This window comes from Saccharomyces kudriavzevii (assembly GCF_947243775.1).
Source record: "Saccharomyces kudriavzevii IFO 1802 strain IFO1802 genome assembly, chromosome: 10".
In the NCBI taxonomy this organism is placed as follows: domain Eukaryota; kingdom Fungi; phylum Ascomycota; class Saccharomycetes; order Saccharomycetales; family Saccharomycetaceae; genus Saccharomyces; species Saccharomyces kudriavzevii.
Genome location: NC_079281.1, coordinates 469,029 through 494,858, shown reverse-complemented (window position 1 = coordinate 494,858; position 25,830 = coordinate 469,029). Strand labels below are relative to the sequence as shown.

Sequence of the window (25,830 nt, the reverse complement as noted above, 5' to 3'; positions counted from 1 at the left end):
CTACAACGTCATCACCGTCTTCTACATCGTCCAAACGCAATACCTGTGCTCGAGATAGTGCCTTAGATGCGCTGAATCAGCATTCGTCACAGGCTACGACAGCAATTTTCCACGGGCTTCGGCCCAGTTCCACCGCCCCCTGCCTCTTTTTCCGGCGACCATTGCGGTGCGGTGTATAAAAACGAACGATTCCGGCGCCGGCTCGACATCTGGATTCTTCCTGGATCTTTCGCTTCACACTAAGGAAACCATACGTCGCTGTTCTCCTCTGCTTGCTGTACATATCGACGCCCCTGCTGCTCACCAACCCTGCCAGAGTGACAACTGTTGTCTTTGCGACCTATTTCCATATACTAAAAAAACTTTCTAACAAGAAATTTCACATTTACACGCACCAAGATGCTTGCTGCTAAAAACATACTAAACAAGTCCAGCTTGTCCAACTCATTCCGCATTGCCACGCGTTTGCAGTCGACCAAGGTCCAAGGTTCTGTCATCGGTATCGATTTGGGTACTACGAATTCTGCGGTGGCTATCATGGAAGGTAAAGTTCCAAAGATTATTGAAAACGCTGAAGGTTCGAGAACGACTCCCTCCGTGGTGGCGTTCACTAAGGAAGGGGAGCGCCTGGTCGGTATTCCTGCTAAGCGTCAAGCTGTTGTGAACCCAGAAAATACCCTATTTGCTACCAAGCGTTTGATTGGTCGTCGTTTCGAAGACGCTGAAGTGCAAAGAGACATCAAGCAAGTTCCATACAAGATCGTCAAGCACTCCAACGGGGATGCTTGGGTGGAAGCCAGAGGTCAAACCTACTCCCCAGCCCAGATTGGTGGGTTCGTCTTGAACAAGATGAAGGAAACAGCTGAGGCCTACTTGGGTAAACCAGCCAAGAATGCCGTTGTCACCGTCCCAGCCTACTTCAACGACTCTCAAAGACAGGCCACCAAGGACGCCGGTCAAATTGTTGGTTTGAACGTTCTACGTGTCGTTAACGAACCAACTGCTGCTGCTTTAGCTTACGGTTTGGAGAAATCTGACTCCAAGGTCGTTGCCGTTTTCGATTTGGGTGGTGGTACTTTCGATATTTCCATCTTGGATATTGACAACGGTGTCTTCGAAGTCAAATCTACCAACGGTGACACTCATTTGGGTGGTGAAGATTTTGATATCTACTTATTGAGAGAAATTGTTTCCCGTTTCAAGTCCGAAACTGGTATCGATTTGGAAAACGACCGTATGGCCATTCAAAGAATCAGAGAAGCCGCCGAAAAGGCCAAGATCGAATTGTCTTCTACCGTTTCCACAGACATCAACCTACCATTTATCACTGCCGATGCCTCCGGTCCAAAGCATATCAACATGAAGTTCTCCAGGGCCCAATTTGAGACTTTGACCGCCCCATTGGTCAAGAGAACCGTCGACCCAGTCAAGAAGGCTTTAAAGGACGCTGGTTTGTCCACTTCCGACATCGCTGAAGTCTTGTTAGTCGGTGGTATGTCTAGAATGCCTAAGGTCGTCGAGACTGTCAAGTCCTTGTTCGGGAGGGACCCATCCAAGGCCGTTAACCCAGATGAAGCTGTTGCTATTGGTGCTGCTGTGCAAGGTGCTGTCTTGTCCGGTGAAGTCACGGATGTCCTATTGTTGGATGTCACCCCATTGTCTCTAGGTATTGAGACTTTGGGTGGTGTTTTCACAAGATTGATTCCAAGAAATACTACCATTCCAACAAAGAAATCCCAAATTTTCTCCACCGCCGCTGCTGGCCAAACTTCTGTTGAAATCAGGGTTTTCCAAGGTGAAAGAGAATTGGTTAGGGACAACAAATTAATTGGTAACTTCACTTTGGCCGGTATCCCACCTGCTCCAAAGGGTGTCCCACAAATTGAAGTCACTTTCGACATCGACGCTGATGGTATCATCAATGTTTCTGCCAGAGACAAGGCCACAAACAAGGACTCTTCCATCACTGTCGCTGGTTCTTCCGGTCTATCTGAAAACGAAATCGAACAAATGGTTAACGATGCTGAAAAGTTCAAATCTCAAGATGAAGCTAGAAAGCAAGCCATTGAAACCGCTAACAAGGCTGACCAATTGGCCAATGACACCGAAAACTCTTTGAAGGAATTCGAAGGTAAGGTTGACAAGACTGAGGCCCAAAAGGTCAAGGACCAAATCACCTCATTGAAGGAATTGATCGCTAGAGTACAAGGTGGTGAAGAAGTTAATGCTGAAGAATTGAAGACTAAGACCGAGGAATTGCAAACTTCCTCAATGAAATTGTTCGAACAAATTTACAAAAACGATTCCAACAACAACAACAACAACAACAACAACGGCAGCAATGACAGCAGCAACAACACCGAATCCGGTGAAACTAAGCAGTAAAAAGCAAACCCCTGTTAATAAGGCACTATTATTTCAAACTAAAAAAATGAAAACGAAAAAAACATATTAATAACTAACCAGTATTTTTTGTTCTCTTACTTATAAAGAACATATTATATACACATATATACACAACAAACATATATCTTTTATATAAGTACTGTTTTCCCGCATAAAGCGCGAAAACCATGTATCTCTTGTAATTAGTTGATCCTGTTCTATTCTTATTCATTCTTTTGTTTCTCCGTTGCATTTATTCTGCCCTTCCCTTCTTGGTGGCTTTTCTTCCGCCCTTACGAGAAAAGCGAGAAAAGAAAAATAAAAAAGAAAAATGTAGAAAAGGGGAATCTACTATAAACCTAACACGCACGTCCAATTTTAGCCCATTTGCAGGCTCCGAAGGCAAGGAAACTAAGATATAGACATATACAGTCATGATGGACTTCAAAGTGTCACCATTAACAAAAATCATCTCTCTCTCAGGGTTTCTGGCACTGGGATTCCTCTTAGTCATTCTAAGCTGCGCATTATTCCACAACTACTACCCACTATTCGATATCTTAATCTTTTTACTAGCCCCAATACCAAACACGCTTTTCGGTGCAGGTAATAAGTACCACACATCCGACTTTATGTCCGACTCGTCGAACACTGGCCAAGATCTGGCTCATTTCCTCACGGGGATGCTGGTGACAAGTGGTGTGGCGCTGCCCGTTGTTCTCTATCATTGCCAATTGATCGGTCATCTGAGCTGTATCATGTGTATGACCGGCGGTCTTATCATATATTCTAGTATTGTCATTTTCAAGTGGTTCTTCAAAAAGGATTTCAATGAAGATGATTCACTTTTTGGTTAATACACAACGCGCACTCAGATCTTCAATAGACCAGACCATAAAAGCAATCCTCGTCGAAGGGTATACACGGATACTTGATATCCATGTTCTGCTAATGTGGAGGATCGCAACGGCGTTCCCACCTTTTTTTTTAGAGCTACCTAGATATAGTAGGTTACATATAATCACCTTTTAAAAACATTTCTGCCTTCCATTTTATTTTTCGGAACTTCCTATACTAATTTTCTGCCTGATCTATGCCTTCAAATCGGCCACATATCTTGAGTGCCGTATGTTGTCCCCATGCTAAAAGTATACGCTGTGTATTGCTTCACCATCGCCCCTTGACAAGCACACTACTGAATGTGCTATCAACTCTGTAGTTTTTTGATTACAACAGTATGTAACTTGTAATGTGATCGTTAAATGCGGCGTCAGAGAGGTCTCAAGGTGTTACTGATCTGAGTTATGTGTCATAGTACTTTTTAAAGACGTTATGGAAAATATCATTGCAATCATCACTGTCAGCCATCTATTTTCAACTGCATTGTTCTTGCCCACTAAATCGCCTCCTGCATACCTCCAGGTAGCGGCAGTTAGTAGGAGAAAGATTAATGAAGATCCTAGTCATTACCACGTTCAGCCGGTACCGTCCCAAAAACCGCTTTTACATTACCGTTGGTCTTACAGGTTGATGAGCTTAAATTACAAGTTCTGCTGACCTATTCTCCTGAAGCAACCAGATCCGCCCCTATCCTCAAAAAATTGAGAATATGATATATATTCTTCTCGAGGATATAGGAATCCACAAAAACGAACCGACAGTTGTAAGTATTGTTGTAGATATTTTAGTATTTGTTGTACATGCTGTTCATTCAATGATCTTGATAAACTATCAATCACGCCGCTTCAGTTTCCACTGACTTCAATGACAGTTTGACTCTTCTTTCATTGGTTCCATAATTAGCGTCATCTTTCAAACACCGATATCATATTGCCTTAGCAACAATAACGACAGCCCTAATTTGCTGCACTACAAGTCAATGAAAATAGTCGATTATTCTTCCAACAATTATAAATACCTAATATTCACACCCTAACAAAAATGGAGTCTTGTGAATCAAACCAAAGGTTAGGTCCAACGGTATGTTGCTTTACGATGATATTCCTAGAATATCACTAGTCTTTTCAATTAAAGATTAATATAAAATATTAAGCGCCGTGGCGCAGTGGAAGCGCGCAGGGCTCATAACCCTGATGTCCTCGGATCGAAACCGAGCGGCGCTAAGCTTAATTTTTTGATCTCCATATCATATGGAATCAGAGGGAATAAGTATATCGAGTAATCTCATCGCAATTTGCAAGTACATGCCATCATCACATTTTCTTTATGAGAACTGGTTAATGGTGTAGTCTCTTTTTCTATTGCACCACAAATTTTCGAAGAAAACACTAAAGGCGTACAGACGGAACACGCGAAGCTTTCTCTAGTTGAAAAGTACCCAGTAGTTCGTTCATCAATTCACCACTCACTTTAGTTCGAAGTAATTCCTAACAAAACGGTGGCTAGTGTAGACTAAATATTGCTTTGAGCAGACAGTACTTAATGGATCAAAAAACGTTATCTTTCATCAATGATAAACTGTTCACTGAGGTAAAGCCCGTACTTTTTACTGATCTAATTCATCATCTGAAGATCGGTCCGTCCACGGCCAAGAAATTGATGTTTGGCTATTACAAACAAACGACTAATGCTAAGTACAATTGTGTGGTGATGTGCTGCTATAAAAATCAAACCATAAAGATCATACATGACGTTACCAATATTCCAGATGAGGATTCAATAATAGATTGCTTCATTTATGCTTTCAATCCAATGGACACTTTTATACCATACTACGACATCATAGATGAAGAGGGTTGCTTGACCATTAAAAATCCACATGAACTCAGTGTTTCTGAATCATCGAGAGCTATAGAAAGGGCCAAGACTCTGGAAGAGAAATCCAAACCTTTGGCAAGGCCTACAGTAAGATCAAAAACTACACCGGAAGAAACAACTGATAAGAAGCCCAAATCAAAAGATATGGGACTGAGGTCGACTGCACTACTGGCCAAGATGAAGAAGGATAGAGATGATAAGGAAGCATCGAGACAGAATGAACTACGGAAAAGAAGAGAGGAAAACGTGCAGAAAATAAATAAAAAGAACCCCGAAAGAGTAGCTCAAATGGAGGAACTAAACAACCTTTTTGTCGAAGACGACCTAGATGATGAAGGGCCAGATGAGATGTCCTACTCCAGCTCACCGGAGAAAGCTGCCATAGATGATAACGACAAGAACAATAATGATTTAGAAGACCTGCTAGAAACAACGGCAGAAGATTCATTAATGGAGGTGCCCAAAATACAGCAAACGAACCTCTCCAAGACAGGGATTTCAAAAGAACCTAAAACGGAGGAAGAATCTTCTTCGTTTATCGATGATGATGGATATATTGTCACGAAGAGGCCTGCAACTTCGACACCGCCACGTAGGCAATCACCAGCGATTAAAAGAGCATTGTCTTCCTCCAAACAACAGGAAACACCATCATCAAACAAAAAATTAAAGAAGCAAGGGACTTTAGAGAGCTTTTTTAAAAGAAAAGCAAAATAGCTTTTTATCTTTCTTGAAATCTTCTCACCAGGAACCTTGATGTAGTATATAACATGAAGAGATCAGTTTTCAAGAGGAAAATAATTAATGCCGATATATATTGTTATTCCAATTTATTTATCTTTATCGTTTCCTAAAATACTATCTCAAAAAAAAACCACTGTACCGATTTACATGAAGGCTTGACATAACTTGAAATTCAACTTTTTTCTTATATTCTTTAACAGCTCCGCTGTACTATCAGGTAAAATCTTATCTGTTTGAATGATAGTTTCATACAGGTTCGAACTTTTTTCATCATTTTCATCCCATTCAGTTTCTATAACGTCAATGATTTTTGTCACCGAATTTTCATCTATTGTCTTTTTGTCGTCTAAGAGGAAAATTGGATACAGAAATTTTGCTAAAAGCAAAACCAAATAATGCTTTGGTAAATAAGGGAATTCAATTAGCAAAAGTAATAAATGTAATGCTTGATCCCAATCTCCACTGTCACTAGCTTCGTAAAATTGTGACAGAACGGCATATGGCGCTAAAGTTTGACGCATGGCATTTGTCACTACGCAATTCAAAATGTCTTCTGGTATCATAACATCGTCTTTTGTAGTGGCGCTATTGCCCACGATGGCATTCAACACAGGATCGTCCAATCTGCGTCCCTGCATGCACGACGCTTCAAATAGTAACCATGAATAGGACTTGACTAATTCAAATCTACCAGCTTTGCTGAAATTTGCAATACTTTCAATTATATTATGGGCCGACAGCATTTGGTTACCCAATGTGGTATATATTTCTTTTGCTATTTCTGGTAGTCTCCATTCCACACATATACTTAGCATCCACTCAATATCATCGTTTGTAACAAATGGGTAATGTGGAAGCAGCTCTGCGATCACCATTTTCTTCGCACTTCTCGTCCCCGTGAGAGATAACGCTACCAAACCAATGGCAACGGGCCATAGTTCCTTATTACCCAGTGAGCACAACTCAAAAGCGAAGCTGTTTAACATGTAAGATGCCATACCATTCTTATAAGAGAATAAATCCTCGAGCATTTCATTATCTTCGTGACCGTATTCACCGAAACTTTTGTTAGTCTCAAACACATTCTCTATCAAGCCTTTGGCTTCACAAATCATAGCAGTGAATGCAGCTGTGCAACTATCCAAAGATTCCATTACCGGTAGAATAGAGTGTATCTTACCGCCAATGATATCAACGCATGATTGTTCCCAATCATTTGTTACATCAACAGCGTTAGATTCCAGTGATACTTGTAAATATTCTGCCGATAATTCTAACGAGGGAATATAGTATAATAAAAACCCACAGAAGGATTCATACCACGTCCTTGAATATTGCAAAATTTTTCGTTGATTACCTCCCATCACTAACAAGAAGTCTTCAATATAATCCCGCAGCTCACCAGATATAGTAGTGGCAGAACCACCAAAGGCTTGACCTAATTTTAGCACCAAATTTTTCCATTCTCTAAATGTATTGGAAGAATCTCTTGGGTATTGCTTCAGGAGCTCAACGGAGTCACCTATTGCGTCGAATGAAACGGCACATGTGTCATTTAGATATGTTAGAATATGTGATCTTTCAATGCAACCTATAGCTTGAGGGAGCAGGCCCCTAAGTACTAATTGATTTAGAAGTTTCCAAAAATATTGTGTCTCGAATACCTTTTTACCAGATTTTAAATCTTTAACTGAAAAAACCTGCTCTATATATTCCTCATCCGGTTCGCCGTCTGACCTATTAATCCAATTTAACAATGATTCAATGAATTTTGGTCTGTCCTCTTCTATATCTTGACCGTCTAATGTGAAGTACATTGTCTTCAAACAGTTTAGGACGGTTAAAGATTCTTCTAACTCATAAAATCTATTCAGTCTTCCATTCTGGTCCTTAATGCTGTTGATGAATACTTCCAATTCATTCAGGATAGCTTCCATAGCCAGGTTTACGGTTGCATTATGTTCTTTTGCAAAATTAGAATTAACGACCCCAATGGTTGGTACGTTGAATGCTCTATGATCACCCAAATCACGATAAATTTCAAATAAACCCGACACGTACGTGGTGAACTCTTTACTGGTATCAACTCTAGGAATTTTGACGGGGTAAAGTTTATAGTTATCTTTTGCAGTTATAAATCCCATATTTTGAGTGGAAATTGGCCCCAATCTAAACTTCAGGGGTACTTTCTCTCCATCTTTTTTAATGGGCTGATGATTTATAGTCATAGGAACCAGGATAGCCCCACTGACTGGATCTCTTTCATAGAATTGTTCTTCATCGTCATCAGCCATGTCATCATTTTTTTGCACCGTCCCGTCATCTAGGAAGTCCAATTGATCGACATCCATAAGTAGAAGTTCTGAATCCTCCGCCGCCATCTTCTGTAATTGCACTGTGACTCTTCTTTGTTGTCTTTATCAGAGATTAGATGTTTGGTGTCTCCTCAACCACTCTTTCTTGTACGCAGCTTTACTTCCATGTAGCTAAAAAAAAGTCCGTCATGCGCGATCTGAAAAATTTCAGCCAACTCATCTCAAAATGATCATTGAGGAGAGCATATAATCACAGCTCAAGGCATTGACTGCTGCAGAAGTAACATCTCTTACTAGATTTTTATTTGGCGTCTGCTGCTGTTAAAGATAGGTAGGGAACACGGTGTTTGAGTTAATATGAGCGAACTCACAGAAGAACTTTCTATCCCGGAGAATGCTCAAGACTTGTCGAAACTGTTGCGTTCAACGAGCACAGAACCATACCAAATTGCCCAGATAGTTTCAAAATTCGATAAACTGAACGTCTACTTCCCAAACAAAGAGATTTTTGTCCTAGATTTACTTATTGATAGGCTTAATAATGTAAATTTGGATGATTTTAAGACTAGTGAACACACTTGGGTCATTATCAGAAAATTACTTGGAGCCATCGATGATCCAATATCAATAAAAAAACTACTCAAAAAATTAAAAGTTGTCTCTATAATGATAAAAACTTTCCAATTGTGGCCCAAGGACAAACTGAGCAGTAGCAGCTCGTTTGTAAAAGCATTTTTTTCCATTAATAGCTATTTAATAGTGAATTTCTCCGTTGAGGAATCTTTTCAACTTTTAGAACAAGTAATAAATGGGTTAAGTTCATGTCCGACCTCTGATGCTGCGTTTTCGTACTTACAAGACGCTTGCAATCTGACCCACATTGACAATATTATCACAGCGGACAACAAAGTTGCCATCGCTTACTGTAAACACATGTTACTACCAACTCTGAACTATTTTTCACAGATTGAACAACCTGCATATTCAAATCAATCCTCCATTCGCCTGTCTAATTTTATTGGCAAATTCCTTCTACAACCACGCGTAGATTATATGAAATTGAACGAAAAGTTTGTTCAAGAAAATGCATCGGAAATTACTGACGAAATGGCCTACTATTATTTTGCTACTTTCGTCGATTTTCTGGCGAAAGATAATTTTGCTCAGCTGGAAGCTATATTTACCGTTCTGGCTGCCAGAAAACCTAGTTTAAGATGCAGATTTTTGGCTCTTTTATCCGAATCGAAAAAAACTCTATCTCAAGAGTTTCTTGAAAAATTGCTACTCGAAGCCTTAAATTCCAGTAATGAACCTGGAGTATCATTATTGATACCAACCATTTTGAAATTAGATATCGAAATTGCCATCAAACACATCACCCGTTTACTTGAATTTGTTCAGCTGGAACATGCTACCAGTCCTCTCTTCGGTTCTCGTATTTGGGATTTAATAATCCAGTCGCATGCGAATGCAAGAGAATTAGCAGATTTTTTCGCTAGAATTAATGAGTACTGTTCCGCAAAAGGACCTGACTCTTTTTTTTTAGTAAGTAGTTCTGCATATGTCGAGTCAATAACAAAACGGCTGTTTACGTTATCTACATTGCAATGGAAGAGGTTATCACAAACTTTGTTCGATCAGATCAATCATAGTTCTACCAATAGCGTTCCTTTGTACCTAATATGCATATGTTTGAAAGGACTGTCAGGAAGTGTATCTCAAACGACTCTTGATGAATTAAAGCCTATTGTATCTCAAGTATTTGCTTTGGAATCTTTTGATAACAGTCTTCAATGGGACTTAAAATACAATATAATGGAAGTATATGACGACATCGTCCCTGCAGAGGAGTTAAAGAAAATCGAATACATATTCTCCTCTAATCTTTTTGACAATACATCAGGAAAACTTGAAGAATTGTTCTTTTATTGCTTTAAACTGAGAGAGTATATGTCATATGACCCTACTGGTGTCATTGAAAAGTTCATGAAGCACTTTGAAAATCTTGATGAAGAAACTAGATCCAGCCTATCATTTTCTATTGTGTCCAAATTTGCAACTTTTATCAACAACAACTTTACAAAGGAGCATATCTCCTCGTTGATCCAGTCCTTTTTATCAAACTCGAAAAATTTGTGTCAGCTATTAGACAATGATGACATTTTCGAAGAGGCAAATATCACACATGCTATAGTAAGCAAGCTGGCTTCTTCATACAACCAGCCTTTCGCTTTAGACGCTTTGATTCAAATTCCTATTCAATGTATCAACAAAAATGTAAGAGTGGCCATTATCAACAATCTTATGGACAAACCTCTTTGTTTAGATGTTGGTGTCCAAAAATGTATTCTCCATTTATTGTCAAGTCCGACCTTTAAGTCTAACATTGAGACAGATTTTCTTGAGTTATGTGAGAAAACAATAGTGATTCCGGAAATGGCCATTTCAGGAGAGAATAACGAAGAAACGGAAATGGAAGGCAGAGTATCCATTTTTGAAAAAGTTTGGACTAATCATTTGTCGCAGGCAAAGGAGACTGTAAGTGAAAGCTTCCTGGAAACTGGATATGACATCATCAAAAAGACAATGCTATTGCCAGATGGCGATAGTAAGCTCATTATTGCTGGATTTACTGTCGCAAAGTTTTTGAAACCAAATAACCAGCATAGGGGCGTTCAAGATATTGTAGTAAGTTATGCCGTGAAGATTATGGAAAACTATTCACAACAGTTTGACGCTAGAACAATTCCACTCCTCAGAACATCTATGGCTGCATTGTACGATATTGAAACGGTCGGACAAGGCAATATTTCTAAGCATAAAGAAAACATTTTGGCAATATTTTCTAAAATCATACGTCAATATCATTCTAACAAATTGTACCACTCAAAAGAAGAGCAAGAAATGTTCTTGGTTCACTCACTTCTTGCGGAGGATCGCTTGGAATACATTTTTGCGGAGTATCTGAATATCAACCACACAGTTACGTGCGATAATGCCTTGGGGTTCTGCTTGGATCAAAGTCTCGAGAAAGGTCCCGATCCTTTCAATCGTCTTCTTTGGAATAGTGCTGAATCGTTCTCCACCATTAAAAAAGCTTGTGCTGAGAAATTTGTAAGAATGTTCATTACAATTTCAAAAAGAATCACAAGGCACAATATTCTTGGGCATCATCTTTTTGTGTTGGCTTTACTTGAAGCTTATACTAGTTGTGATGTCGAAAAGTTTGGCTATAGGTCGTACTTGCTGTTGTTCAACGCTATCAAGGAATTTTTAGTCTCGAAACCTTGGTTGTTCTCCCAATATTGCATTGAGATGTTACTTCCTTTTTGCTTAAAGACCATTTCCCTAACATTAAACCATGAGTCAACTGTGGAAGTCAATGAATGCTTTATTAATATCATTGAAGTTATAGACCATATATTATTGGTTCACAGGTTTAAGTTCTCCAGTCGCCACCATTTAATAAACTCCGTTCTTTGCCATCTACTGGATGTAATAGCAATGTATGATGGTACATTCTCTACGGAATCAGCGAATGCCGTAGCCAGATTAATAACAAACTATTGTGAACCTTATAATGTATCAAATGCTCAAAATGGGTCGAGCAACAACTTAAGCTCCAAGATAAGTTTAATAAAACAATCCATCAGGAGAAATGTTCTTGTTGTCTTAACTAAGTATATTCGATTGTCTATTGCCACGCAGTTCAATTCAAACATCAAGAAAAACTTACAACCTGGTGTCTATGCAATCTTTGATATATTATCTCAAAACGAGCTAAGTCAATTAAACGCTTTCCTGGACGCACCTGGGAAACAATATTTCAGAGCGCTCTACGTTCAATACAAAAAGACCGGTAAATGGCGTGAAGATTAAGCTGTGCATTTATATGCATGCATTCCAAGAGCATTTTGTTAGCGTATATTAAATAAAAAGTGAGCGGAGCTGAAGTAAATAAACCAATAAAAAGACTGTATCATATGATTTCTAAATGGCCCATATTATTTCTCTATTAATTTTTACTTAAATGTCTACTTAAATAATGTTGTCATTTCGGTTAGGAGAAAATATTGTGATTATAAAATTGATGACTGACCAGCATCTTCTATCCAGTGCTTCGTTATACGTAAATTTTGCACCATGAATTTCTCGATACTTCATTCTTTCAAACCTCAAAACATCTTTAGCGGTGATTAAACCCCTTGAAATTCCACTTTCCTCAACGATGATAGTCTTACAACCAAGTTCTTTGAACATACGGAACAATAAGGACATTGGAACCTGCGGCTTCACCGTTATGGGCGACGAGTTCATAATATCCTTGAATCCAATACAATTTTCACGATGACCTAAGTCGTCGTTGGTTTTATTGAAGTATACCAAAGTTGTTTGAGCTTTCGCACTATTTACACTTTGCATCATTACTTTACTGGTCAAGTGTCTTTTTAGTACGTATCCAATGCATTTCCTTTCCTTTTCGAACTTATCTTCATCTCTGGTTATTGGAAAACCATGCACGGAAAACTCTGAGGCTGAATCATACAGTAAAGACTCCAATTCAGAGAGATAAATGGTTTCATTAATAGTGATTAATTTTGAAGACATAACCTGCTCTGCAGTGTACTTTTCTAAGATCTCGTCTTCTTGCTCGTCCTCCAGATATGGAAAGCCATTAACCATAATCATTTGATCAGCAATACCCCCAGAAATACCTGAAGTGCTTAGAATTATTCTTGTTATTGCAACTACGATCATAACAGGTATAATATACATGAAGGCACCAGTTAATTCGAACATTATCACTACGACGGTTAAAGTCAAGTTAGTTATCCCGCTTAAAGTGGCAGCTGCACCCAGAAAAGCATAAGCGCCTGGAGTAATGACGGCAGGGCCGCTAATAAACCTCTCTACAAGCAAACTAACCGCACGGCCGAATGTAGCACCAACGGCCATTGAGGGGACAAAGATTCCTGCTGGAATTCTGGCGCCATATGATACCACAACCAACAAAGCCCTGATAACAGTCGCAAAGCATAGAGAAGTAAAAATTTTCAAAAACTCAAGCGCGTGCGTATTTTCGTCCAGTTGGCACAATCTGTGTCCAAAAGTTGACGTATTGTCATTTTTGACACACTCATGAAATAATATACCCATGCTTTCTGTCATGTCTAATTTCAAAAATTCGTTGAAGTAGGAAATAAAAGCGGTAAGCGTTGCTAAAAAAATGACTTCTTGAACTGGCCATGCAGATAAGTACATTTTGCGGAAATGAATAAAGCTTATATTCCACTTACTGATATATTTCCCATACAAACCACCGAAGACTCCTAAAATGATAAAGATCGGAATCTCTTGTACTTTCCAATCTCTATCGTATGTTACATTAAAGAGAATAACCCTACCATTTCTGAATGGATCAATGTATTTCAGAGTAGTTATAGCTACCAAGGCAACGTAGTAGGATTTCCATAAAGTAGAGGAGTTGAATCTATTAGCGGAGGCAATCTCTTCTAAACCAAAAAGGACACCACCGATGGGAGCACCAAAGGCAACCGCAACACCTGCTCCACTGGCCGCTGTCAAATATTCGTATTGTGTAGAATACGTTAGTGTATCTCTTAGTAACCACTTCGTAAGCAAGTAACCACAACAAGTTGCATAATGGACGGAGGGTCCTTCTTTACCTACGCTTAACCCTGAAGAGATAGCCAAAGGAAGAGCAACACTTTTAACGACCAATGTTAAAAAACCCAGAAAATCTTTGTTGTATTCAAAACCAGATACCCACACCTTAATTTCTGAGATTCCTGAACCGGTAGCCATAGGAGCAACATATTTTACCAACAATGTACTAATTGAAGCAAAGAGGACTGATAAAAGCATGAAAATCATGAAAGGGGACACACGCCCATTCCAATTGATCCAAACTCCCTGTGCTTCGCATTCAAATTCTTGTCTTTTCAACACCACTTTACTTGCGGAACTTACTTCATTGACAACATTGCTACAGCAGAATGACTTATTAAGTAACCAGTTCCTATTACAACGGCCCGTTTTCCAATTGACCAAAGTTTCCGTGAAAACCTGCAGGAAACCAGCTATGCAACCAATTACTATGGCCGTAGAGCTCAATGTAATAAACGTCTTCGCACGGTCCCATATGACTTCTCGGTAGTATTGGTATTTTGAGTTAAGAAAGCTCCTGTCAGATTCCACGGACAACGGTCTATTTCCCTCCGCAATCTTATCAATTGTAACAAATTGATCAAAATTTTGCGTCTCTGGAATATTAGCGAATCTATTGGTATCAACGCCATCTTCACCACCCTCAATCGATTGGTTTATTGGCACATACCTTGTTATCATTAGCTTTGAGAAATTTAATGCAAAAGCAACACTTACCGACCTTTGTTTATGGCGTGCTTTGATGGTAATGAGAACAGGTGGTACTTTCCTTTTTTTTAACAGTTCGAGATCGCGACACCTCTATTCTTATAAGGTGAAAATCATCCGGATTTATTTACAATAAGCAGTATGAAAAGTTATTGAAGACTAAAGCATTTATGTAATCATCAAAGCCGCAAATGCATGCTAAGTTGGTAAGTAATAGATATATTTATTTTGACAAGCTTTCAGTCTTCGAACCCAACAGTCATGTATATTACGTTATATAGGCTAGCATCAAATGTCTTTGAACGAAGAACAACGATAAAAACAAAGCTGTCTTATAAACTTGCTTAAAAGGCAAGGAAATAAAGGATCAGAACTTTGCAACTGTCTACGTTCGAGAATAACAAACTAACTCCCTGATATAACAGCATGATTGTCTTTCTGAGGGGTAAGGAAACCAAAGAACTTGTAACGCGGCCCTGTGAACGTTGCCTTCTCTTCAGATAGCTTATACGATGAGATAGCCGACTCTTCGTGTAAGAATCCAATCACATAACAACCATTACCTAAGGTATTGACCAAGAATAAGGGAGTGAAAGTCGTTTTATCTAAGAATGCACCAATGCCAAAATCATTGGTTCCCACCGACTTAACAGTTGTCACTTGTGCAGCAACTTCGTGTACAGTTTGATCTATTCTTTCCTCACCATCAAGCGTATATCTGAATAAGGTGAGGTTTTGACTGCCGTACGAGTTCAAGAGATATCTAGTATTCTTGAAAGTTGTGGTTGCTGAACCAGTAATCATTCTCTCACCGTCATTAACGCTATTAACAAGCTCTCTCTCAAGTGGGTCTAGAGAATGCACTTGCAATAGTATGTTTTCGACATTACCATCTGTTGTGTGGATGACATTGAACCTCATCATACCTTTCCGTATGTCAAGTAGAACCATTTTTTCCAAATAAACCCAGGTATCTATATTTCGTTGCTTCCTAGCCATCTTTGCCTTACCTTCGTCAAACAATATAGATAATATTATGGCAACACCAGAAATATGAAGCCTATTTGAAACTTGTTCTATGCTGAACTTATCCTCATGAACTGAATAATTCAGTTGGTAAGCCTGCACTGATTCCCCGTAAACCAAGACACAACTGTTGTAGTAGTTATACAGCCCAGTAATCGAAAATCCAGTGTTAATCCCAAAAAGATATTCTATAGCTCCTGATTTCTCATCGAATGAAAACAACATTAGATTGTTCATGTCATTGCTGTCGATGTCATCTATCGAGTTTAAATTCAAAGCCACCAAAATACATGAATTGAAAATTACTTCCTTATACAGTTCAGAAGCTTTTTTTTTGGCTAATGTTTCGCTCCTTTTGATGACTGGTACACTAATTATATCTGATATCAGGACGTTTTCATATTTTATACTTTTGATATCATTATTGATGGTAAAGAAATTGAATACGGAAATCTTCTTGACTTGTTTAATGTCATACACATAAATTTCGGAATACCTATCCTGCAATTGTTTTGCTACCGGTAGAGCAGCAACGATGATGTACCTTGAAGAAGATTCCAAAGTTACAAATTTGAAGCAAGGTTTTGAAACATGCTCCAATGCAGAGCTAAAAGTGGCCTTTCCAACATCGCTTGGGACAGTCACATCATAAAATCGACCTTGGGAAGTAACCATGATAACTGTGCCATCTTTTTCTCCGGGAACTAAATGACTTATATGATACGGAGCGTGTACTTCATGTATTTCAAATTTGGCTTTCGCACTACATGGCTTCAAAAGAACCGTAGTGTCTGCAGTGTATATAAAAACATATTCTGAATTAGGTACTTCGCAAAACTGCAGTTTCTTCTTACAAATTTTAACCTTTTCTAAGAGTTCCAACGTTGCTGCCTTTATAATGCAAAGGGTTCCTTCTACGTCGGATACGAAAATGTAGACCATATTTTCGTATTCATGAAGGAAAATAGAGGATAAATTATTAAAGCTATTGAAAGTTTTTTTTCGACTTTTCAATTGATTACAGGAATCAAATACTATCATTTCATCATTTAGTATAAGAACTGTCAAAGGGGAATGATCCCCCCTAGAAATAGCGGATAAACAACAATTCTCTATAGTCAATTTATCATGCAAATTTTGAATTTGATAAGATTCTTGTGAATGACTCCATTTCAAGCGACCTTGCTTTGTGACATATACGTAGTTACACTCTTTATCTTTCCTAATACAGGCAAAAGTGACGATAGATTTGTCCGTTAGTAAAGTTCCATCTCTGGTGGCAATAAAATTATCATTTACCTTTGAATCTATTCGCACACTGCCCCTGTAGATATTACTATCCGCATCCGCCCAGTAGATGCCTTTTCTTGTAGAGTAAACTTGACGAGGAGCACCGTTTTCGGTTTGAAAAATTAGCTTCATGGAAGTTCCAGCAAAAATATTCATATATGATTGAAACTTCAACCTTAAAAATCCCAATCCATTATGCAATAGACCGCAGGACAAATGCGATCGCGTGTAGCTTCCTATGAAATCTGAATACAAAGTTGATTTGCAAAGTAAGGAACCAAGCGCAGTGGAACTATCGCGGTCCTCATTTCCAATTGAACACATTGTAATATGGCCCTCTGGACATACCAGTATCCAGTAATTTTCATCAAAAAAAGCCGAAAGGTAGTGTTCTATTGGCATAGCATTATTTCTGGGAAGCTTTTCAAATGAAAAGTTTTCCCAGATATATGTGTCGTCCTCAAAACTGCTCAATATTGCGTTCATTTTGCATGTGATAACAACAGCCGTATGCGTCAGGAATGTAAACGTTAAATAATTCAATGTAACTTCCGCAAGGATGGGTCGCAAAAGATCTATTCTCTGTGTGTGTTCGGATGCAAAGGCGCCAGATCCCTGATATATTGTGCCTATCTTTTCACCACCAATGGTTTGGTTCGATGACAGTGCGTGCTTGACAAAATAAATTTTCCAAGGCGTAAACACAAAATTGCCAATATTGGCAACAGATTTCAAAAGTATTTGTGATACTGCGGCCTCATCCGTAAAGGATACTTTGATCGTTCTTTGCCATTTGGCGCCTTTGGCTGGTTTAGGTTCAAATACGCACATACAGGCCTCCAACTCGTAGCTGTTCGCCCCGTACGGATGTGTAAGTATGGACAACGTAAAGCCATCTTTATCTAAAATATCGTTGAAATTTATGCATGCGTCTATGGACACTATCGGCGAAGATGTGATATAGCTTAGTTTAATGTCAGCCTCTGCTAGATTTAGAATATCCTTAGTAGAAATCTCGTAGATTTCAGTGCGCGACAAGTTGAAAACCAAAGCTGGTCGCAGCGGATCCTGAAATAAGAATTTTGGCTCAGACCTTACCTGATCGATCTGCGTCTCCAGAGACTTGACCAGCTTGTAATTAATGTCGATGAAATCCAATCGCCCCGTAGCTTTCAACAGAATGTAAAATCTTCGATCAACTATAGAATGATCCTTGTAGTAAAAAGCTGCCACTGTACATCCGTCAGTCCTGAGGCTCAGCACTTTACAAGTCTCTCCCCGTTCCACACCTTCGAACACATCTATGTACTCTAGCCCTACGACTACTAATTGTCGTTTCTGTCCTTGGAGTCCATCTTCTTCCCTGACAAAGCACCTTACAACATCTAGCGGTCCTTCGACCTCACTAACTATAATGTTATCAACCATCGCTATACGAAATCTCCTCAAGCGTACCACAAATCACTCACATAGCATCCCTTGGTGGCTCTTCCTTTGCATTGTTTCTTTTAGTTTCATCCTGCTGCGCTCCAATTACCCTGACTCTCGTTCCTGGCATCTAACTAAGACTCTCTTGTCAAGCCTTCATAAGGTATACGAACTTTTTGACCTGTGTGAAAGGAGGAGAGAAGTAGCGTTCACTGTACTGCGACCACATTTGGTTCAACGGTCGAGTCTCGAACTCGTATACTTCAGAGTTCAAAGATGGCAAAAAGAGGCGGCAGGGTCACATATCTTCTGGGACCCTTTTTTGTGATACCCCAATTAAAGGAAAAAAATAGAGGTTACAGGATTTTGAAAGAGCCAGGTATAACCGCCAATGTGGCAAAGTTAGACGCATCAAAAAAAATAGCTAAATAGGAGAGGTGTGTGCATGTGTCTGTTGGCTTACAGGGGAAACTATACATTTTTTAAGCGAGTTAGTTACGTTGCTTTCCTTTGAAGAAGAAGATAACGTCAGATAAGCAAAGGGAAAACAGGAAATGGTTTCTTTTTTTGGCAAACACAATGGAAAAAGAGACGGTGGAGGTGAAACAATATCCAAAGAACTGTTGTCACATTCTGTAGCTCATATGAGGAATACGACATCCAGATTGGGAAGACCCACGTCAGAGCGGTCTTTAGCCGCTAAAGTAAAGGACGGGGAGTGTCTAAGCGGCAAGGACAAGAAACGAATTTCTTCAGCGTGTTTAGCGGTAGAAGAAGAATCGGATTCTTCAAATACACTCAATTGTCTTTGCTGTGGAGTCTCGCTACGTTTTCCAATCTCCATAAAAAAATTCCGATGCAGTGCATGCCAAGTAACTGTTACTATAAAGGATCTCGCAGTTGAAAGCGATCCGAAATCCGGTGCGCATATTTCGTGCAATCTAGAGGATTTGGAGAGGGTGGTAAGAAGGTGCCACAATGATTTACAGCGGTTGAAGAAGACTGGGATATTGGATAAAGATAGGAAACTGTTGATTTTCCAGCCGGTAATAACATGTTTGCTGGACTGGTTTCATGATGTTAACGTCTTAAATAGGTCGTTTCTGATTCATGACGCAAAAAGAAGCGTAAAGATGCTGGACTATGAAGCTTTACAAAAATTCTACGGTATACTAGCGACACTGCCCACAAGGAAACCATACTATAGCATGTTGTGTTGTTGTAATGATCTTTTAAAAAGAGTGACCGTTGATAAGGAAACACGTTTGCACATCTCGCAGTATCGGTGGCTACTGATTATATTAAATATACCCACAATACGAAGCTGCCTGATTAGGGATCGGAAAAACAAAAACATGTTTGAAACTCCACAAATAAGGGCTGTGTCGTATGAGTTGGTTAAACGATGTATTGGGTACTTATCTAATCTATCGGCGAGCACTTCTCAACAATTGATTCAGTCGCTACGAAGGATGCCTACGGGCGACTTTTTATATCTGGTGGAGGTTTTGAACTTATACATCAACTTTCAATTTTCCAGACTACTTTTTAATGAAGTATCGAATGGAAATACGAATAATACAAAACCTGAAGATGAGATGAGATCTCGTCTCCGTCGTCACCACACCACTGGTCATGAATTCCTGAGCACCAGACCCATAAGCGCAATCCTGGAAGAAAAGAATGGCTCCGATTATACGAATCCCACCAACGCTAAGGCAAAATTCAAATTTTTTCAATATGAAGACGATTGGCACATTAAATCTGCGGCAAAATTAATGTTCGCCTACTATACAGCCAATACAAGAAGAAACGGCCAGAGAGCCTTATCAATTCAAAGTTTTTACAACATAACCTTGGACTTCATTGATTACAAACAGGATTTCGATCACTGGCGAGGAGTAGCTCAAAAGACAAGGATGAATCAACTGATCGAAGAGTGGGGAAACTCGAGGATAAAAAAAAAATTTTCATTCTGTAAATATCCATTTATATTGTCACTCGGTATTAAAATTTCTATTATGGAATATGAAATACGTAGAATCATGGAACATGAAGCTGAGCAGGCCTTTCTAACTTCATTGGATAAAGGCAAGTCAGTAGACGTTTACTTCAAAATCAGAGTGCGGCGTGAAGTTATTTCTCATGATTCTTTAAGATGCATCAAGGAGCATCAAGGCGATTTACTAAAATCGTTAAGGGTGGAATTTGTTAACGAACCTGGTATCGATGCAGGCGGGTTAAGAAAAGAATGGTTCTTCCTATTGACAAAATCATTGTTCAACCCAATGAATGGTTTATTCGTCTACATCAAAGAAAGCTCATGCTCATGGTTCGCAATAAATCCTCCAAATTTTGACAAATCGAAAAAAAATAACTGCCAACTAGAACTATATTACCTTTTCGGGGTCGTGATGGCATTAGCCATTTTCAACAGCACCATATTAGATTTACAATTCCCCAAGGCATTTTATAAAAAATTATGTTCAGAACCTTTAAGTTTTGAAGATTATTCAGAGTTGTTTCCGGAGACAAGTGGAAACCTGATCAAGATGCTTAATTACACAAAGAATGATTTCGAAGACGTCTTTTCCTTAACTTTCGAAACCACCTATAGGAATAATAACTGGATCTTAGATGATAATAAATCTAGCAGAGAATATGTAACGGTGGAATTATGTGAAAATGGTAAGAACGTTTCGATAACTCAAAACAATAAGCACGAGTTTGTCACTAAGTGGGTGGAGTTTTATTTAGAGAAATCTATTGAGCCGCAATTCAATAAATTCATATTAGGTTTCAAAAGAGTCTTCGCAGAATGCAGTTCCATAAAGTTGTTCAATTTCGAAGAGTTGGAAAGGCTGGTCTGTGGGGATGAAGAGCAAACTAAATTTGATTTCAAATCATTAAGGTCTGTGACAAAGTATGTGGGTGGGTTTTCTGATAACTCTAAGGTTGTTCACTGGTTTTGGGAGATCATCGAAAATTGGGATTACCCATTACAGAAAAAATTATTACAGTTCATAACGGCATCTGATCGTATACCTGCAACAGGTATCTCTACCATCCCGTTCAAAATCAGTCAGCTCGGTTCACATGACAGTAATGATTTGCCGTTGGCTCACACATGCTTCAATGAAGTGTGTCTGTGGGGCTATTCATCAAAAAAAAAATTGGAACAAAAGTTACTTTGGGCAATTAATGAGTCGGAAGGTTATGGATTCCGGTAGATAGCTTTTGAGTATATATACATAACACAAATATATATTTTTATAGAGATTTTTTTTGGATGAAATACATAAAAGTTATAACTATTTAGGGGTTTCTACCAGAAAACCCAAAAGATATCATCATTAATCATCGCTAGACCTAAACTCTCCATCAAGTACCCATCCCTTGTGCTCTTTATCAAATTTGGCTATGGTCCGCAATAATGCTCTGACTTTGATAACATCTTCTTTATCAGAAAGATTGACGCCGATGTTGTTGAGAATGCCAACACTGGATGAAAAAAAGTTATTCTGTTTCTGTAAATATTTTTGAATATCCTTTAATATTCTAGTATTGGAATCAAGTTCATCAGATTCTGGGATGTTAATCTCATTGCTAAGGTTTTCCTGATGTGCTTCTTTGGACGCTTCTTTCTGCGATTTGACGATACTTCCCAAAATGGCAGCCGACCCGGATTGTTTATTTCTTGATAAACCTCCTTTCTTGATTTTACCTGCTTTACCAAACCTTCCTGTCCAAGTAGGTGTCCCAATTTCATGGCGTTTAGTGATTATCATCTTCGATTTCCTTAGTGCACTTACTGCATCGTTCGCTACTCTAGAAGCCTCTTTTGTAATTAAATTGGAAGAGGATCTGCTCGAGTGTGAGTTCACTATTGAATCATGGCTCATAACCGTGTCTAAATTGCTTTCTCCACCTAACAAACCTTCAATTAATCTATCGTCTTCCGATTTACTGTTTTGTTTTTTCTCCTTACCGTTATAAAAACTTTCCAGTTTAGAAACACCAGATAAGTTAAGTAATTGCTCGAAATCATCACTTTCTTGCGATTTGGAGTTTTTCAAATTTTCGGTGTGCTTCTGAACCTCTTCACTCAATTCTTCTGTAGAGTAGCCATTTTCGCCACCAAGTGAAAATAAATCATGTAATTCGTGAATTTTAAAAAATCGCTTCTGTTTAGGATCGGTCAAAATTCTATTGGTTAAGAATTGTTTAAATATTTGCCTATGATAGATCTTCTCCTCTATAGAACCTCCCACCATCAATCTGTATATCGACACCTCTCTTTTCTGTCCAATTCTCCATGCTCTTTCTCTTGCCTGCATATCAGTAGATGGGTTCCAGTCTGGATCAAATATAATAATTCTATTAGCACCAGTTAAATTGACACCTAGCCCCCCAACTCTTGTGGTCAGTAAGAACACATCGAAAGGTTCATTATTAAATTGATCCACTAAGGACTGTCTACGCTTGATGTTCGTTGTACCATCCATTCTTAAGTACCTTAAATTTGATAAATCAGGATCCTTCCTTGATATAAACTCTTCTAGGATATCCAGCATCTGTCTCGATTGGGTGAATAGCAGTGCTTTATAGCCTTGCTTATGCCATAGTGATAGCAGTTGTTTAACAACTTGCATTTTTCCGGATCTTTTTGGGTCACCGTAGCTTGAATCATTCCTCTTCGTCTCTCTGTCAAGTATATCAGGGTGATTGCATATTTTCCTTAAAATATCGATGCCAAACAGAACATTTCTTTTGCCATCCTGGATTTGATTTAGGTCTGACGAGTGTAGGAATTCTAAATACTTGCTTCTTTGGTACTTCGTGAGTTTACAAAATAGAACCATTTCCTTTTTCTGGGGCAAATCTTTAGCAACATCGGCTTTCACACGACGTAGAAGGTATGGAGAAATCAAGTCACGTAATGCTACAGCACATTTATAACCAGTTTGAACTTGTATATTGGTAGCATTTGCATAACCCCCCATATTTATCGGTATTACAAACTGTTGTTGAAAAACAGGCAAAGTCCCCAATTTACCGGGGAAGATGAAATCAAAAAGTGACCAAAGTTCAGTTAAATTATTCTGAATTGGTGTTCCCGAAAGAATAATTCTATTATGTGTCTTCAACTTTTTACACGTTAGCGAAATTTCTGAATCTGGGTTTCTGATTTTATGGCCTTCATCTAAAACAGCATACTGCCACTTCACTTTCAGTAGATTATCTGAATGTATTCTTAACCCGACATAAGTAGTAATCAAAATGTGACCATCAGTGACGACTTTGTCTATTAGTCTATCCAGATGGTAGTTTGATTCTAAGGCTTTCTTTGTCTTTGATGAATTTTGCCAATCGTCGTATGAAAAGTCCCCTGGATTTGAATTCATTATCAGGTTCTCTAGTTCATTTTCATCCATTTTGAATCTTTGATTTGTAGCCATTCCTGATCCCATAGAGTGTAATATGACTGTCCTTAATGGGGGCCACCAATGATGTAATTCATTACACCATTGTTTCATCACTGTCGCAGGACAAACTATCAAAACTGGCCCTGTCAATAAACCTGAGTGATGTAATGCTGCAATAAATGCGATAATCTGAATTGTCTTCCCTAAACCCATTTCGTCACCGATAATTCCACCACAGTTCTGCTGGTGAAGCTCATAGAGCCACTGCACACACGTCTTTTGGTAATCAAACAATAGTGAGTAAATTTCACCGGGTATTTTGAACTCATTATTAAGCTTTGCGTCGGGAATATTGGGATGATGCATTCGCCATTCTGGCAGATCCGCTGTCTTTTTTCTATCAGCAGAACGCTGTTTGATCCATCTCTTCAATCTTGCCTGGTAATACGACTCATCACCATCATCCTTTGCCTCACCAGGTTGGTTTCTTGACTCCAGATCTTCCAAGTCTTCAAGGATCTCATCGTCGCTTTCCTCTTCTTTATCTTCCTCGCTTTGTTCACCACTCATTTGAAAGTCTTGGTCACTAAGGTTGTCATCTTCATCAGTCAAGTTCTCTACCATTTGTTCCGTAGCCACTTCAAAATCTTTATCATTTTGCTCCTCATCGTCTCCATGTTCTGTGTCAGCAGCATCTAAACTGAAACCAGCCTTGTGACCAAATGCAGTGATCTTACCAGTCCTAATCAGAAATTCCTTCTCACTTTCTCCAATCCTTTGCAGTCCCTCTTTAGCAGTCCTATTTTCACCCCCTTGATTTATCTGCACTTTCAAGTCTTTGATCCTTGATTGAATGTCTTCGATGTCTCTCAATACCCGCTCAATATCATTAGATTGCAAATCTTTAATCTGATTTCGAAGGTTATGCTTAACAGATATCCTGGCTGCATTGTCCAACTTTCTGGCGAGAATGTTCTTCTTGCTGAAATATCGCTGCAGGGCAGTCTGGCTACGCTCTAAACGGGTCTCTTCTTGCTGCAAAGTTTGTAGGTTACTGAAATTGGTTACATCATTGGCTATTCTATCCTCCAAACTCCTCTGGGAAAGAACGTTAACCCCCAGGTCTCTTAACGACTGATCGTTCTCGAGTTTTACACCGGTTTGCTGTTCATTATCTGCCATTATCGCCGTGTGTTCTTTTGAATGTTCCGATACAGATGGTACTTGTAATATTTGCATTACTTTCCTTCCTTTTTTTTCACTTCTAATGCATCGCCCTTAACTGATCAAGAAACAAATGTAACTTTCTACATATTGCCCTTGTCTTTTATAGTACTTCTTCCAGTTCCTACAATTAATTACGTTATGTCCCTGTACAACTGGAACGCCCTTTAATACCCCACATGCTTATACATCACAAATGTTTTACTTGAGAAACTAGTCGAGTGAGCTTGCGGTATAGATTTAAAAATATATATATATTTACAGGTGAATTTTTTGTAAAAGGTCAGTCCTTCTGCTGGCTATTCAGCAACTTCAGTTTTTCCATCTCTTCTCTGGGATCAAACTTTCCTTTGCACAGGTTTTCATACTGCTGATCGTACTTGCCAGTTGACAGAGGTGCGTTACCAGTAAAGCGCTTGGTCATGTCCACTATTCCTCGCTTGCAATCTAGAAATGCCTTCATCTGGGCTATACAAAGTTCCGGCAGGTCCTTGTTCAGATCCGGATTGTCAAGACAGTCCTGAGGATTATGTCTTTCTATCATCACACAAGGCGATCTCTGCAAACATATGGCAACTGCCTTCTTCTGGTCCTTACAACTAGCAACCATTTTCCTTATTTTATATAATAGACTCACAACAAATATCCCGTCTTTATTCTGTTTTGAATGACTGTTGCAGCCTTCCAAATCACGATCCCTCTTTCTTTCAAGCTTTCCGCATAGCGAAACCTCGTTATGTTTATCATTATAAGCATTTCAAATTTTTCATAATTAAAGGGATATAAGTGCACCGTCATCAGTATAGAAAGCAAGCAAC

The 25,830-nt window shown here is 39.0% G+C and overlaps 10 protein-coding genes and 1 non-coding gene across 11 annotated transcripts; 6 read left to right on the top strand and 5 right to left on the bottom strand.

Moving 5' to 3' along the window:
• Positions 1 to 399: 399 nt before the first annotated feature.
• SSC1 (Hsp70 family ATPase SSC1) lies at positions 400 to 2,385 on the top strand (the record flags this gene model as incomplete). Its single annotated transcript, XM_056229088.1, has 1 exon — positions 400 to 2,385. The coding sequence occupies one exon, from the start codon at positions 400 to 402 to the stop codon at positions 2,383 to 2,385; it is 1,986 nt and encodes a 661-aa protein (XP_056083142.1).
• A 434-nt stretch (positions 2,386 to 2,819) lies between these two features.
• Positions 2,820 to 3,242, top strand: VPS55 (Vps55p; the record flags this gene model as incomplete). Its single annotated transcript, XM_056229087.1, has 1 exon — positions 2,820 to 3,242. One exon carries the CDS (start codon positions 2,820 to 2,822, stop codon positions 3,240 to 3,242), a length of 423 nt encoding a protein of 140 aa, XP_056083141.1.
• Positions 3,243 to 4,436: 1,194 nt separating this feature from the next.
• Positions 4,437 to 4,508, top strand: Skdi_10.trna18. The gene has a single exon. It is a non-coding gene; the product is annotated as a tRNA-Met (tRNA).
• A 319-nt stretch (positions 4,509 to 4,827) lies between these two features.
• Positions 4,828 to 5,880, top strand: POL32 (DNA polymerase delta subunit POL32; the record flags this gene model as incomplete). The annotated part of the gene is made up of 1 exon (XM_056229086.1): positions 4,828 to 5,880. The coding sequence occupies one exon, from the start codon at positions 4,828 to 4,830 to the stop codon at positions 5,878 to 5,880; it is 1,053 nt and encodes a 350-aa protein (XP_056083140.1).
• A 170-nt stretch (positions 5,881 to 6,050) lies between these two features.
• Positions 6,051 to 8,288, bottom strand: NUP85 (Nup85p; the record flags this gene model as incomplete). Its single annotated transcript, XM_056229085.1, has 1 exon — positions 6,051 to 8,288. The coding sequence occupies one exon, from the start codon at positions 8,286 to 8,288 to the stop codon at positions 6,051 to 6,053; it is 2,238 nt and encodes a 745-aa protein (XP_056083139.1).
• Positions 8,289 to 8,579: 291 nt separating this feature from the next.
• Positions 8,580 to 12,101, top strand: URB2 (ribosome biogenesis protein URB2; the record flags this gene model as incomplete). Its single annotated transcript, XM_056229084.1, has 1 exon — positions 8,580 to 12,101. The coding sequence occupies one exon, from the start codon at positions 8,580 to 8,582 to the stop codon at positions 12,099 to 12,101; it is 3,522 nt and encodes a 1,173-aa protein (XP_056083138.1).
• Positions 12,102 to 12,260: 159 nt separating this feature from the next.
• GEF1 (Gef1p) lies at positions 12,261 to 14,591 on the bottom strand (the record flags this gene model as incomplete). Its single annotated transcript, XM_056229083.1, has 1 exon — positions 12,261 to 14,591. One exon carries the CDS (start codon positions 14,589 to 14,591, stop codon positions 12,261 to 12,263), a length of 2,331 nt encoding a protein of 776 aa, XP_056083137.1.
• Positions 14,592 to 15,023: 432 nt separating this feature from the next.
• On the bottom strand, positions 15,024 to 18,362 carry MLO127 (Mlo127p; the record flags this gene model as incomplete). Its single annotated transcript, XM_056229082.1, has 1 exon — positions 15,024 to 18,362. The coding sequence occupies one exon, from the start codon at positions 18,360 to 18,362 to the stop codon at positions 15,024 to 15,026; it is 3,339 nt and encodes a 1,112-aa protein (XP_056083136.1).
• Positions 18,363 to 18,916: 554 nt separating this feature from the next.
• HUL4 (putative E3 ubiquitin-protein ligase HUL4) lies at positions 18,917 to 21,592 on the top strand (the record flags this gene model as incomplete). The annotated part of the gene is made up of 1 exon (XM_056229080.1): positions 18,917 to 21,592. The coding sequence occupies one exon, from the start codon at positions 18,917 to 18,919 to the stop codon at positions 21,590 to 21,592; it is 2,676 nt and encodes an 891-aa protein (XP_056083135.1).
• A 123-nt stretch (positions 21,593 to 21,715) lies between these two features.
• On the bottom strand, positions 21,716 to 25,027 carry RAD26 (DNA-dependent ATPase RAD26; the record flags this gene model as incomplete). Its single annotated transcript, XM_056229079.1, has 1 exon — positions 21,716 to 25,027. One exon carries the CDS (start codon positions 25,025 to 25,027, stop codon positions 21,716 to 21,718), a length of 3,312 nt encoding a protein of 1,103 aa, XP_056083134.1.
• Positions 25,028 to 25,295: 268 nt separating this feature from the next.
• PET191 (Pet191p) lies at positions 25,296 to 25,622 on the bottom strand (the record flags this gene model as incomplete). Its single annotated transcript, XM_056229078.1, has 1 exon — positions 25,296 to 25,622. One exon carries the CDS (start codon positions 25,620 to 25,622, stop codon positions 25,296 to 25,298), a length of 327 nt encoding a protein of 108 aa, XP_056083133.1.
• Between the last annotated feature and the right edge of the window lie 208 nt (positions 25,623 to 25,830).